Source organism: Benincasa hispida, chromosome 1 (assembly GCF_027475165.1).
Source record: "Benincasa hispida cultivar pf3 chromosome 1, pf3_genome.v1.1, whole genome shotgun sequence".
Lineage (NCBI taxonomy): Eukaryota > Viridiplantae > Streptophyta > Magnoliopsida > Cucurbitales > Cucurbitaceae > Benincasa > Benincasa hispida.
The window spans coordinates 78,154,999-78,170,276 of record NC_143478.1 but is presented as its reverse complement, the minus strand read 5'-3'; the positions used below and the strand labels follow the sequence as shown (position 1 = coordinate 78,170,276).

Sequence of the window (15,278 nt, the reverse complement as noted above, 5' to 3'; positions counted from 1 at the left end):
AAATACCTTATATGCTTTTACAATATTTATTACTTTTTTTTAATGATTTTTTATGATAAAATAGAAATGTGTAAATATTAAAATACAGAAATCCATATAGTGGTATCAATTTAAACCCTAAATTTTAAGAGTTGTATTAATTTTTTTCTCAAATGAATAATTGTATCAATTTTAGACCCTAAACTTTTATGATTGTATCAATTTAAACCATAAATTTGGATGAAATCAAGGTTTAAATTGATAAGGGATATAAATATTTTTCTTTAGGATGATCTTCTGTAAATTTACTTTGGTTAGTGCTATTTTTGTTAAATTATTTCATTTTTTTTCTTTTTGTTGAAATTATATCCATTTAAAAATATGTGTGAAAATAATACTAGATATACAAAATCAATGTTAAATTGAAAATTAAAAATTGCTTTTTCCGACTCTCAAAAATACAAAATAAATCAAAATTAATTATTAATGTAGCGTACAATAAAAAAGTAAATTGAAAATGGAATATATTTTTAAGAAAAAGTTAGAAACAAACACCCACACCTGAGTGAGATATTTTTGTGTGCACCACTACTTGCTCGTTGACTCCTTTACGAAAAGACATCTCTGCCCTCCTAAAATTCAATAAAAATTTAAATAACGCGAAATGTATATGCATAGAAGTTAAATTATCTTATATAATTCGATTTTTTTAAAAAAACACAATAATAATTTTATGCTCTCAATGAATAGTAATATTTTAATTAGTTGGTGGATGACATTCGGCAATTTGACGACGGCACCACGTCGCACGTGTACCCTCTCTTGCACGTGTTAGGCAAATCACTTCCACAGGCTTTTTTATATATTTTTTTTAAATGTGCGTGTCACGTGCCAGTCCGTTAAAAGGGAAAAGAGCTTACAAAAAGAACACGTACACAAAATTTGTCCGTCACCGTTACTGTGACGGAAGAGACCATTCCATTTTTGATACACATCATCGACAAATAACAAATTACAGACCCCAAAATTTACGAGTGAAAAAAAAAACTAAATATTTAAAAGAAGAAAAAAAAAAAAGGAAAAATCTGACAATCACAAAATTGCCGAAAACTCGGCCTATTAAAAAAAGAAAATAAAAATAAAAATAAAATCTCAAAGAGCAAGGAGAGGGTCCGACCCGAATATGTCGCTAAAGTCTTGGAAGGAATCTTCAACCATATGCCACGTGGAAAACCCGAAACCGAACCCGTACCCGAAATCGTCACCCGGGTTAATAAACATACTACTGCCGTAATCGCCTTTCAAAACGGCGTCGTTGAAGCACGTTTCGTCGAACGGAGACGGAACCGGCGGTTGGAAGTCGAAGATATCATTCGGGAAAATCGTATCACAGTTCGAATGGAACGAGAAATCCGAAAATTTCTCCGATTCGTCTCGGCGGATTTCTTTTCCGGTTGTTGCTGATATTTTTTCGGATACGGCATCGTGTGCCGACGGCGACGGGCAACGGAGAACGGAAGTCGGAGAGGAGAGGTTGTCGTTGGACTCCTCGGTGGAGACATAGCCAGAGCTCACCGCAGTGGCGGTTTCTGGTGAGGACTTTACCGGCGGTGGAGTGAAATTTGTCAAGGCGGTGGGTCCACGGAGTTGAATGGCAGCGTTATCATAGACCATAGCAGCTTCTTCGGCCGTATTGTAGGTGCCTAACCATACCCGTACACGTCGAGAAGGATCTCTAATCTCAGCCGCCCATTTTCCCCATGGCCGTTGCCGTACGCCGCGAAATTTTCTACTTCCCGCCGGCATCTGCTTCAATGAACCTCGATTAACTGTCGGAAACTTCGATTTCCCGCCGGTGGACTTCTTGCGGCTACTTCTCCCTGTCGAGGAGGCCTCGATTGTAATCTCGTTAACGAATTTTTTGACACGCCGACAGGGGTATTCTTCTTTTTCTTCATCACTGGAAGAGTCAGTAGCATCAGCGTCAGTTACAGAAATCCTCACGACCTTAGGCCCCATTAATGGCGGAGAGACGAGCTTAGTTTGGTTTCGATGTTCAGTGTACTTGATCGGAGGTACAACAAGATTAGAGAACAAATCCATTTGTTCCATGAGAGAGAGAAAAAACAGAGCAGAAAAATTTTCTTTCCCCTGTCAGAATCTCAGAGCTACCATTGAAAGCGAAATGTAGAAGGCAGAGAGTAAAATATAGAGATGGGGAAGAAAAGGAAAAAGGAAGGAAGAAGATTCCCTTAAAGGACTAGAGGCACACGAGGAGAATAAAGAGAATGTTAAAGGTAAAAATGGAAGAACACGTCAAAGAGAAGCTGAAATGGGAGAGAAAGGGAAATTAATCAGTGACCTCTCTCCACTGATGGGTTTCTTGGTTTGTGGTTATAATAATCATCAGAACCAAAAAGCTTGACTGAACCCAAAAGAAAAATTCCACAAAAAGATGAAGATGTAAACGCTAGAGAGAAAGAATTCGAAAAAATCTAATAGTGAATGTGGGAAGCTCAGAACCGTTCATTGAAGGAGGAAAAAAGGGAAAAGGGAAAATTTCTGGGAAAAATTAGAGAGTGTGAGATAGAAAAGAAATGAAAAGAAAAGTTTATAAGAGCAGCTTTAAGAGAAAGAAGTGAGGAATAAATGCCTCGAATCGATTTTGTATCTTTGAGGGAAAGGGGGAGAGAGAGAGACAAAGCTTTGTTTCTCTATACCCACTTACTCTGTTTCAAAAGTGTTTCTGTAAATTTTCTCAGTGAATTTTCCGGGAAAATGAGAAGGAAAGAAAATGAGAGAGTGAAGAAGAAGGAGAGTGATTTGAAGAGATAACACAGGGAAGAAAAGCTCAGGGAATAACCAAATTCCCCTGTTTTATAGGATCCCTAACACCCGTATTTCAAATAAACCCGGTCTAAAACCCAACTTCCAAGCCAAAAAAAACAAATCCGTATTATTTTATTTCAAATAGAAGGGGAAGTTTCATACACGCGCCGCCGCGTGGCTGGGAAGTTGGGATTCCGGTGGGGGAGATATTTTCACGAGGCGCCGCAAAAATCGGGCTTATAAGGTAGGGACACGTGGCATGTGGAGATTGAAGGGAGTGAGAGATCCAATGGAGCGGGAGAGAATGAGACTGGTGCGGACTTGGCAAAAGATTTGTCATGGAAATTAGGGATTCAAAGTGATTTTTGTTGACTGAAACGATTTAGGCTTAAAACTAAATTGAATCTTAACCATTTTGAATTACCCATTGAATACGCCATAATTACCATTTATGCCTTCGGTTATTTTTTTTTTTTTTTTCAAATATTTCAAATTTAATTAGCTTTTCTTTCTAACTGTTTCTTTATTTTTTTTCTTTCAGACAATATTTTTTTAAAATACAATTTTTTTTTGCATATTCCAACTATTTTTTTAGGATACATAGAAGCAAACAAACTAAGAAAAATATATAGGGAGTGGTCTTCAAATCAACAATGAAATCTTTATATTTGTATGTATACTTTTTATTTAATTCATAGATTTAAAGATGATTTATAGATTGAATTGGTCAGGGAGTGGCCTGAAAATGACATTAAACCATGGTTCTCACTTTCGACCTAATTTTACAAAATTAGTGACTTCCTTAGAAAGATCCTTGTAGATTGAATTCTCAACACGGAATAATTATCTTTCATTATCTTCTTTTAATTATAATTTCAACCAAATAAAATGGACTTTTTAAAAAAATTATATCATTTAGTGAGTAAAATTCTAATATAATTTCCATTTAAATAAAAAAAAAAAAAAAACAAACCTGAATATCTCAAGGGAAAAAATAATGTTTCATAAATTGTGTTAAAATGTTTCCTTACATTGTTTAGATTTTCAAATCTTAATATTTAAAAAACATATTTTTCAATTTACTAACCTCCTAACTCAATTAATATAAATTTGTACTATCAATTTCGGAATTAGAGATTTTTTTTTCTAGAATAGGTAAAATATTTTCATTATACCATTACTCCTACGAGAAAATTGTCTTCAAGAATAATTACCCCATGTATATAATTCACGATATGGTTTTTCTTTCCATATATATATATATATATATATAATATATTTGAATTCGATATCATTATTAAATGACGCTTTTTAATTACAACTAGTAGAAGTACATGTTTCATTTTTTTTTTGTTTGAATAAATTAATTGTGAGATATGCGATCGAAACACCAACCTTTGAGATATTAATTTCTTTTAGTACGACAATTACAAGGAAGGAGAATGGAACCTCCAACTTCAAATAAGAGAGTATTAGTAAATTATATTTAAGTTAAGATTATTTTGGCTTTTGAGACCACAATTTGTGTATTTATTTAGTAAGTTATACACAAATTGATTTTAACTATGCCTATTATCATAACTTTACCTGTTCATATTATTATTCTCATAAATATACCTAAATCTTTTTAATAAAATTCGTAATGATCTAATGTAAGTCAATGTTGAAATATTGTTGATATTATAAACATTAGCATCACATCAAAAATAGATTCCATTTTGACATGAATAGAAAGAAAGACTAAAATAGATAAATAAGAAAAATGAATGGAAGTTTTTATTAAGAGACCGTTATGGTGTCAGCAAAGTGTAACGTGGGAGGCAGCCTTGAATTTGGCGCCATTTTTTTCACTCTTTTCTTTTTTTAAAATAATAAAATAAATTTATAATTAATTAGGACGGAGGCAATATTCCAGTGCTCCGCATGGGTTATTTGATGGATACGTGTTCTTCCTTTATTGGCCGAGGAGAAAGCCGCTCTCACTAGTGAGACTATAGCATTTCCTACCTGCCACGTCTTGAATTTGAACCATAACCTAATATTTTCTATATATAAAACAAACCAATAACAATTTATACCCTTAAATTTTAAGAATTTTATCATTTTAAACCTTAAACTTTCGTAAATATAATAATTGAAACCTTAAATTTTAATATATATATCAATTTAAGCCTTAAACTTTTATAAACGTAAAATATAATGGAAGATTTAAATTGATACATTTATGAAAGTTTAGGGTTTAAATTGATATAACCACTTAATTCAAGGTTTAAATTGATACAATTCTTAAAGTTTAGGAGTATAAATTGATATTTGTCCCTTTTTCTAGACAAGCAAATAGATTAAACATATCAGTCAAACATATTTGAGCAAAAAATTGGAAATTTGAATATTTTATTTTTAAAATAATAATAATAAAACTAAAACTAATTTTGTTCAAATCTTATTTGATAATGTTTTTTTTAAGGGGTGCGTACTACTTTTCAATTTTGTTATTATAATTCTTACAACGGAAATATTTTAATTCTTAACAAAATTTAAAAATACAAAAAAAAAAACTTTTTAATAACTACTTTCCTTAAATTTAAGTAACTTAACTTAGTTTTTAAAATATTAGATAATAAAACAAATAAATTCATGAGTGACAAGCGGTATTTATAATTTCAAATTTGAAAAAGAAAGTCATCAAATAATCAATTTAATGGTAAGTCATAATTTGCACGTAGAAACGACGCCATCCTGCGTTTTTACTTATTTACCCTCTATCCTTATTCACATGGTTTCCTACTTTGCAACTATTATCTATAACAGAAACGGTTAAACGAGGGCAATTTTGGAAACGATTGTGTGCATTTGGACTGTAGTACAATTAATTTTTAATCTCATAACATATTAAAGTAATAAAAATAAAAATAAAAACTAAGATTAATTCAAGATAATTTTTCTATAATCTTAGCTTATGTTTTTTTCTTAGTATATCTTATCTTATGAATTGAACTTTGGGTGTACTAAAAAAACAAAAGTAATAAATAAACTTTTTGGTTGGTCAACAAACATGCCATAAATAGGAGAAACACAAACTCATTCCCCTATTAGCTTTTTTCACTTACATTAATTAATCAAATAATTATTTTAATTACCATAAATTATGTACTATCAACTATGAAGTAAAGTACTAAAATTGTACCTATTAAATTATAAAGTTTATATGAACTTAACTTGTAATTATGATAATCAAATTAACATAGTTAATTGATAATTGAGATATACAACCTCGTTTAAGGTAGAAAGTTAGATCTTCATTAAAAAAAAATGGAATTTATAATTATTTCTTAGCTAATCGTTTTATTTTGAGCATAACGACACATAAAGAGCTAGAATAATAAAATTTTATTTCGGAAAAATACTATCAAAATTGAAATAGAATCGAACAAAAGGGAATTATTGTCATGTGTTTAAAAAAATGGATAATGTTGTGATATTATTTAATTTTAATTTAATTTTGGGTTTTTTTTTTCCTATTGAAGTTTGAAGCTTCAAAGTGAAAAAGGTGTTGGGTGTCCTTTAATCATTAGTGGTTGGCTCTTCATAATCGTTATTAGCTAATAATAAGTAAAAACTATTCAATTAATTTAAAGATTTTTGGAAAAGATCGAAGAAGACAGCAAATACTATTGCCGTTTATTTTGTTTTGATTACCGAAGTTTGGATTATTTTGTAACTTTTAGTGATTATGAGCATATGCTATTTCTAATTATTTCTTCATTAACAAATTACTATAAATTTTATACTTTAAAGTAGGCATAATTCAATTAAATAATTGCTAAATATATTCCTATGCTATTATATCATATAAAGGATGTTGAGTTCAAATCTAGTATAATTTATGTAAGTACTCATGTTAAAAAAAATTCTGTCTATATCTTTATGTTTTACCTCTTAAAAAATAAAATAGCATTCACATGTTGGTATTGAGTGTTGTAATTTAAATAGCATTTACATGTTGATAATAAGCATTGTAACTTTTGTTTCATATTATGAATTATATAATGTGTACTATCTTTGTGACAATGACTTCATAATATAGAAGGAAAGAACAAAGATATCACGAACATAAATAGTTTGTTTCATTACACATTTTTTTTTTCTTAAAAAGACTATTCAACCAAATCTTATCTATAGTTATAATAGGAGACAAATTTTATCTCTAGGGTAAAGTTAACCTAAACTATTGAAAATAAATGACTCTAATAAGTAAATTTGGAATCTAGCCGGTACTTAGTAAATTTAGTTACGTCTATTTGTTGAATCAACCAACTATTAACTAGCAAATTCTTCTCTTAGATAATTTAATTAACAGAGGACTGAAAACTACAATAATCATCGTGAAATTTTACGAACGAAAGAAATATAAAGGTGAGTTAAATAACAAATAGTCAAACATATAATAAAAAAAATCAACTTAACACTAAATTTGAGGTATGAAGTATTTAATCATTAAAGTAACAATCCCATTCTATCTTCTAATAAACAAAAGATTAATCAAAGTCCAAACAAACAAACCTATATATTTAACATAAAACATAGAAGCCCACTTGCAAATGAAAGCAAAAAAAGGACAAAAAATGGGAAATAAGAATCCAGCCAGCTAAGAAATATAGAATGAAAATGTTAGATTTATCAAAGAGAGAGAGAAAAGGAAGAATTAATAGGGAGGGGCAGCTTTCTTGGATAGTGTCTTTTGGTGGACAAGTTGTGAAATACAAACATATAATAAAAAAACAAAAGAAAGAAGAACATGAGATTCGACAAAATCGTTTCTTACATGATAATTAATGGACACAAAGTACAAGAAAATTTACTTTTTGTCTTGTTTGGTTTGCAAGAAATTTTTTGTTGTTGTCAATTTTTTTTATTATTATTGGGATTGTGAGAATTAGTGGGTTTTTTTTTTTAGTTTTATTATGTTTTGAGGCATAAGTCAAGATTAGCATAGTTTCCCAAGAATTTCCTTTATAAACATTGAGCCACAAAATGTAGGGAAAAAAATAGGGAACATCCATATTAATTGTCATGAGTTTCTTAACAATATTGGTTAGAATTTTAATTAGTTTCCTCTTAATTAACGAGGTTTGTTCAAACTAGTCAATTTTGCACGTCCTCCTAGAAACAATCACTTCACTACTTAGATGAGTTTTCTTTCATTATTTCAAACATCATGAATCATGAAACACTTGTAATTAAGTTTTGCCATTTCCCTTAAAAATATTCCTATATGCGAATATGTTTATACAATATGGTATCAACTATCTATATGGATTTCTTCTTATTAGCTTTTGAAGAATATAAAGACATGGATAAAAATATGAATGGTTGATGAAGAATATAAAGATTTCATAACACTACTACATAGGTCATTTATGGTACTATTGAGACCTTTGTGGTGCTGCTAAGTAGTAAGCACTGTTAGGACCTCCATGGTACTACTACACTGGGTCCTTCATGACACTGCGAGACACTACCAAGACCTCCATGGTACTACTATATGAGTCTTACAGGATACTTTTTGCTTTTCATACGTCTTTTGAACTACCTCTAAGCTCCTTCATGAGTCTCCTAAGCTACTTCTAGGCTCTCCAAGTCCTCTGAGCTATATCTTTAAGCTCTTTCATGGGTTATCAAAACTACTTCTAAGCTTCTCATGGATCCCCTGAGATATTCTTAGCTCTCCCTTCTCTAAACTACCCGTAAATTCTTTATAGGTTTTCTGAGGCTAAGTTACTTCTAATCTCCCTCATAAGTTCCAAGCAATCCACTCAAACTAGTTTCCTAAAATCATGGATGGCTAGTGGTTGAATGTTGGCGCCATTAGTCTTGATCTACCATCTCAGATCTCTACCTTTGTCCTTGGACTTTCTATCTATCCAGACTCTCGGTTTTGGATCATTTTGGTAAGCCTACCCATAACACATGAAACCTTTTATCTTTAAAATAATGTTTATTACTCATGTTTCAATTGTTGAGCAGGTATAGATTATTAGTCAACGAATTGAATAAATTGGAGATGTGCTTTATTTATTTTTGGGGGAAAAAAGGAAGGAAGAAAGAAAAATCTAGACAAATTTCGAATCTCCATTGTAGCTTTATTCTATTTATTTGAAGAAATATAAACTAGCAAAGGAAAAATATCCACTTTTTAAGGCATTTGGTTGCATGAAACAAAAGAGTCTTCCATATTATTACAAGTATAACACTAGAATTGATGGAATAAAGTTAAAGATACACACCCTATTTTCAAATTTCAATTTCAACCCTACAAGGACACATCTTGTCCTTGATTTGCCCATATCCTCATTCAAAAAATATAGTCTTTACACTAAAGAAAATTCACAACAATAAAAATTAAATGAGTTGGAATGTTAGGTCTATTTCACAATAATAAATTTTAAATGAGTTAGAATGTTAGGTATCTCCATGTTGCTTAGGAAGGTTTGAAATGTCTTACGGGTGATTTTGGATAGAAGGTTTTCGTATCGGATTTCACTAAGTCTATTCACAGGAAATTTCGACATCTAACACAAATATAAATGACAAAATCAAGAAGAAAGCATGATATGGCTAGAAAGTGGCAACTTAAGGTCCAAAATAGGCCTAGAAAAAGAGGCTGACTTGGATCTTAACCCGAGCGAATGTGCTTGGCCTTGGCCAAGGCCTAGACCGAGCCTTACCAAATGTTTAACAGGGCATGTCTTACATATGCCCCAACTCAAAAGATCATTGTAGGCTTAGAATATGGGCTAAGAAAGGTGTTTAGCCTCGGCAGTCGCAGCCGACTCTAGCCAAACATGAAAATGGGCACGACCTTCAACTTGGTAGGTTATCTAATTATCCCAAGGTAATTCCTTAGAGAACAACATAGGTCAAATTCCTTTATAAATACATCATTATAACTTCATATAAGGTAACTTGAGTCTTATTTTCAAATTCTATAACTTCCACACTCTTTCACTTAAGTATCGGAGTGTGTATTGCAAGTACCACATTACATCGATGCATAGGTTTTCTATTTTACAGATGATTCTTATTCTCTTCAAACAAATTCATGGTTAGTTTTTCATATTTCACCATCATAATATTTTTTTAAAAAAATTGTATAAATAACATTACAGATATATAAATAAAAAAGTATTATTAATCATCAAAGTGAATATAATTCAACTGATATATATACATATATAAATGATCTAGAAATTTATAATGGCCCATCCTATTTGTACTTTAAAAAATATTATTTTGTTAATATGGAAATTAGTGATGTAGTTGTGGTAGAAGTTCAATTTACAAAATGGATTATACTCATCTCTCCCTCTCAAAAAAGAAAAAAGTTAGTAGAATTAGGTGGGCCCCGCTGAAGCTTTAGCTTCCTTTCAACAGGCTTTAATGGCGAAGGGGAAGGTGCCCTTCACGCCTTTCGAGTACACAAAATTCGTACTGCTGACGTGTCTGACCACGTGACGCAATTTTCCATCTCTCTTTTTAAATTACGTTTATTTTTAACATAAAATAACATTTCGTTAAGAAATTTAAACTAACATTTTAGTCAACCTACTGCAATTTAACGTAATAATAATAATAATAATAATAACGTACAAAAGGATGTCGAACCATTTTAATTTTGTCGGAAAGTACCTTAAGAGCCCATAAGCCTAATTTCAACATCAAAATAATATGGACAATTCAAAATTTAAACCAAAATTTGATGAGTATTCAAGACTTTCCAAGAAAATCCATAAAACACCAAATAACTTACTCAAAATATTAATTTCGGTGACAATGGCACTAGCGGCAGTGGCGACGACAACAACCATAGACGAGTGGCAGATGTTGCTATTGGACGACACAAATTGTTTAGACTAGCCGCTAGTAGTAAGTGTCTTGTATGAGGAGGGTTTGCGAGAGTGAGAGAGAAGGGATTTCCAATTTTACAAATTCTATTTAGCAGCGATTGTAGATAAACCAGAGCTTTAAACAACAATCAACCATTCAAAACAAGGGCCAAATTTCAAACCTCGACAATCGATAATTTTGTAGAAGTTGTTGCTGAAAAACCGAACGACTGTCTTTCTCTCTGATTTTTGACCTCTTTTCACTCTTGTTTAATTTCAAATATTTTATCACAATATCTCTAAAATCTTCAAAGATTATATCAAATTAATAAATCAATTAATTTCTCAAATTACTTAAATTTCGACTCCAAAAACCAAAATTAAAAGACATAAAATCCATCAATTTGATTCAAGTTAAATCTTTCCAAATATTTAAATCAATTTAAAACTATATAAAATTAATTATCTCCTCAATTATTTTAAGTTGGCTAAAAATTCCCAAAAACTAAAGGAAATTAAAAAAAATTTAAGATAATTAACTCCAATTTATCCGAAATTCGGGATATTCCATTTTTCACATGTATACACAATATTTTCTCATATAATAATAATAATACCCACAGGTCCCAGGATTGGAACCTGGCTCTGATATCAACTGTCACAATCGCTCTTTCGGAAGCTTCTCTTAGCGATTGTGCGGCACTTGTTCCCGCTCACGAACAAGCCAGCCAACTCGAATACGGATTGCCGATGGCACACCGAGTGCCTCTTGCAACCTCCATCCCCGTTTTAGGGAAAACGGTTTTAGAAAACGGGTTTAGAGAAAAGGTTTTCGTAAGAAGATTTGTGAGTGTGAATAAAGAAAGAAAGATTGTAGTAGACTAGAAGGCAATAAGCAACAACAACGGCTTTATAGAGTACTACTCCGGGTATGAGGAAATGATTATTATTATTATTATTATTATTATTGTCTCCAACTTGCATTTGATGTCTTTATGATTAAAAACTTTAAAAATCTAATAAAATTTTAAATTTTAGTTCCAATAAAATTATATTTGTCAAATATATATCTAATAGACATGGAATAGATCAAGGATGGTTAAAAATTCAATGATGTCAAAGTGATTATTAAACATGGAATTAAAAGGTCATTGGACATTTTGAAACTTCAAACAGAAACTTAAGAATTTAGGAATTTACTATATATTTTTCTTAAAAAAGGGATCAAATAGACAGAGAAAAAGAAAGAAAGAAAAATTAGGTTTCGTTTGGTAATTATATGATTTTTGAAAATTAAGTATATAAATATCATTCATGCCGTTAGTTTATATGTTTTCTTATCTAAATTTTAGGAGAGATTTCAAAATCAAAACTAAATTTTTGATTTGTTTTTTCAAAAACCTTTTTTTTTTTTTAGAAATTAGCTCAGAATTCAAATATTTCTATAGAAAATATGAAAACTAAGAATAAAAAATTGTGAGAAAATAAGCATAAAATTAAAAATCAAATGATTACCAAATGAGACTTTAAGACTAAACTTTACTTTTTTTTCTTTTACATGTAAGACTGTCTCGGTTTGTTTTTGAAATATTAAAAAATATCAATTTATATTAGTATACTTTAGGGATTCACCAATTTAAACCATAACTATTAATGATATCAATTTAAATCTTTAATTTTTGTAAGTGTATAAATTTATACCACTCACTGTATTCTATTTGGGATAATTACCTAAAGTAAAACTTATAATTGTATCAACTAAACCCATATACTTTATAAATAAATCGGTTTAGACCCTTAGTCATAATTTCGACGAGAATTGTCCACTCATTTGCTCTAATAAGCCATTCTGTAAAGCCAACATTTAAAGAAATCTACACATGTTTGATAAATTGATTAGCTTAAGAAAATTTAGGAGTTTAATTATCTCAAATTATATATGAATAATTTTCACATGATATTGGCCTAACGAAAAATAGAGAATGATGTAAATAAATACAATTACGAAAATTTAAGGTTTAAGTTGATAAAATTCCATGGTTTTAATTTATACCATTTTAAAATTTAGGAATATAAATTGATATTTATCCTAAAATATTTGAATATTGTTTGGTAAATAACATGGATGTATGTCACTCAATAGTGAAGACACATATATCTTTAATAAAGTCAAATATTTGAAATTCACTTGAAGTAACAAAGCTTCGTATTTTAATATTTGTATTTTGATAAACATTTTAAAATTTGTAGATAAAATTAAACATTTTGAAAGATTAAATAGATGAATAAAAAGTAAGATTTAAACTTTTTAAAAGTTATAACGTTTAAAATCATATTTTTAAAGTCGGGTTAAATTTTCAAAAGTGTGTTTTAAACTTTAAGAAAAACACGACAAAATAATAATAATAATAATAATAATAATAACAACAATAATAATAATAATAAATCATATTTTTATTTTATATAAAAAAGTCAATTGTTATTGTTAATTGAAAATTCTCAGAAATAATAAAATTTGTTTGAACCAATGTGACAATATTTTGTATCTTAAACTATTTTGAAGAAATTTAGGAATGAAAAATTATTTGACTTGTTCTTGAAGAACTAAGAAACCTACTAATAACGTTAAATTAAATTTAAATTATTTAACTATAAATTTATAACTTGAATGATAAATTAATTTTTGTTTTAAAAATAAAAGTTGAAGGTCATAAATGTAACTTCAAATGAGCATCTTTTTTTTTTTTTTTTAAAGATAATAAATAATACTAATTTTTAAAGGAAAAATTTTCAAATATTAATCAACACATACATGCATGTAACAACTAACAAGAAATGGTAGGCATTGTTCATGTCTTTATGAGCACTATGGCACTTGGGTCATTGACTTTTTAGTCATTTCCATATGCAATAATTTTATTTTATTCCACATTTTCTTGCTTGCAAAAGTAGATATTTAATTGGTTTAGATTTTATTATTATTATTACTAATTGTTTTTATAAATACTGAGTTGGTTTAGAGTTAGATTTAAAATGACATCAGCACTTTATTATATGATTTTTAATCTTAAGATAAAAAAACATTTTTGTCCCTACGTTTTCATGAAATAAACAATATAGTCTTTGAACTTTAGTTAGTAACGATTTAGTCCACATGCTTTTTGTTGATGACAAAATCTGGATAGAAAAACTCAATTGACTTTCACGTGTCTTCAATAGTAAATTTATAATTTGGGAAATAAAGATGACCTGCAAAATAAAGAAGGAAACACGGTACGGTGCTTGCACTACTATAAAAACCACATTACTTGATGCTTTGAACTTTTGATACTTGATGTTTGTATAAAAAAATGTCAAGTAACACGTAAATTTGATTAAAAACGTCAAGAATAATGAAAAAAGGCAAAGGTTGGAGGAATTTCTTTAGATTTTTTCACGCTGACACAATACTTAATATTCTATAAACGCCTAGTTTATATTTTATTTTCGTGTCATTTTAAAAACGTCAAGACTTAAGTATAATTGACAGGAGAGATTTTATTAATATATGCACACTGGGTACATATTTTTGTTTTTTTATAATATTTTTCTTTTTTAAGTTACTTTCCGTTCCCCGATCATAATGAAAACTGGCTTGATGCCAATGAACCATTGAAGGTTCTTGAGCGGAAACAAGATCGAACTCAAAAAACCCAAAATTTACGGAATATAAATTTTATAAAAAAAACATACTGAATGTTATGCATTTAATTGAAAATACAACATGCTTGGTGAAATTAAAAAAAAATAATAATAAATAATTAGAAACCCTTATCTTTGTAGACCAATTTTCAAATGAAAATCCTCGAACCGAATGGAGTACCACAACAATGGAGAGCCTTGTATTCTCTAGATGAGAATCCAAGAAGTGTGGACTCTAACTAATTTAGATGAAGGAATTTGTGAGAGAATAGAGGAGGAGGAGATACATAACTTTTTCAGAACTATTATGTAATCTTTTATGTCGTAGTTAATCTCTTTGAAACCACCAACGGAAGAAGAAGAAGCAAATAACCACCCTGTCCCACTATAGGTAGTGTGTTGAGAAAGAATAGGGGAGGGAAGTTATATCTCTCCCATTAATTCAAATAAAATAAAATTACAATTAATTTAATTTGATTAATTAATATATTATATATATATATATACTAACTAACTAATTTATTATACATATACATATATATACATAATTATATGTTATACCACATATAACATATAACTTATAGTTTCTATATTGTATAAAATAGAATATAACCTATAGTTTCTATTCTCTCACCAATGACATTTAATATAAATTCATTTATATTAAATTTAATTATATGAATCCAATTCACATCATTAATGTTTGAATCATATTTAGATATTTATTTCCTCTCAAATAAACTTTATATTATAATGTATCAAATACATTATAGTAATTATATCATATATAGTTAGATTAAATTAATTATATCACATAAAATTAATTCCCTCAATCAATTTAAACAATTCAAATTAATCCAAAAATTGTTTCTCATTAATTTTCTTAAGCTACAGAGGGGACCT

General features: G+C 29.4%; 1 protein-coding gene across 1 annotated transcript; it reads right to left on the bottom strand.

Annotated features, from left to right (window-relative positions):
• Window positions 1-911: 911 nt before the first annotated feature.
• On the bottom strand, window positions 912-2,838 carry LOC120091044 (ethylene-responsive transcription factor CRF1-like). The gene has a single exon (XM_039048848.2). It carries the CDS (start codon window positions 2,089-2,091, stop codon window positions 1,132-1,134), a length of 960 nt encoding a protein of 319 aa, XP_038904776.1. The 5' UTR covers window positions 2,092-2,838; the 3' UTR covers window positions 912-1,131.
• Window positions 2,839-15,278: the final 12,440 nt, after the last annotated feature.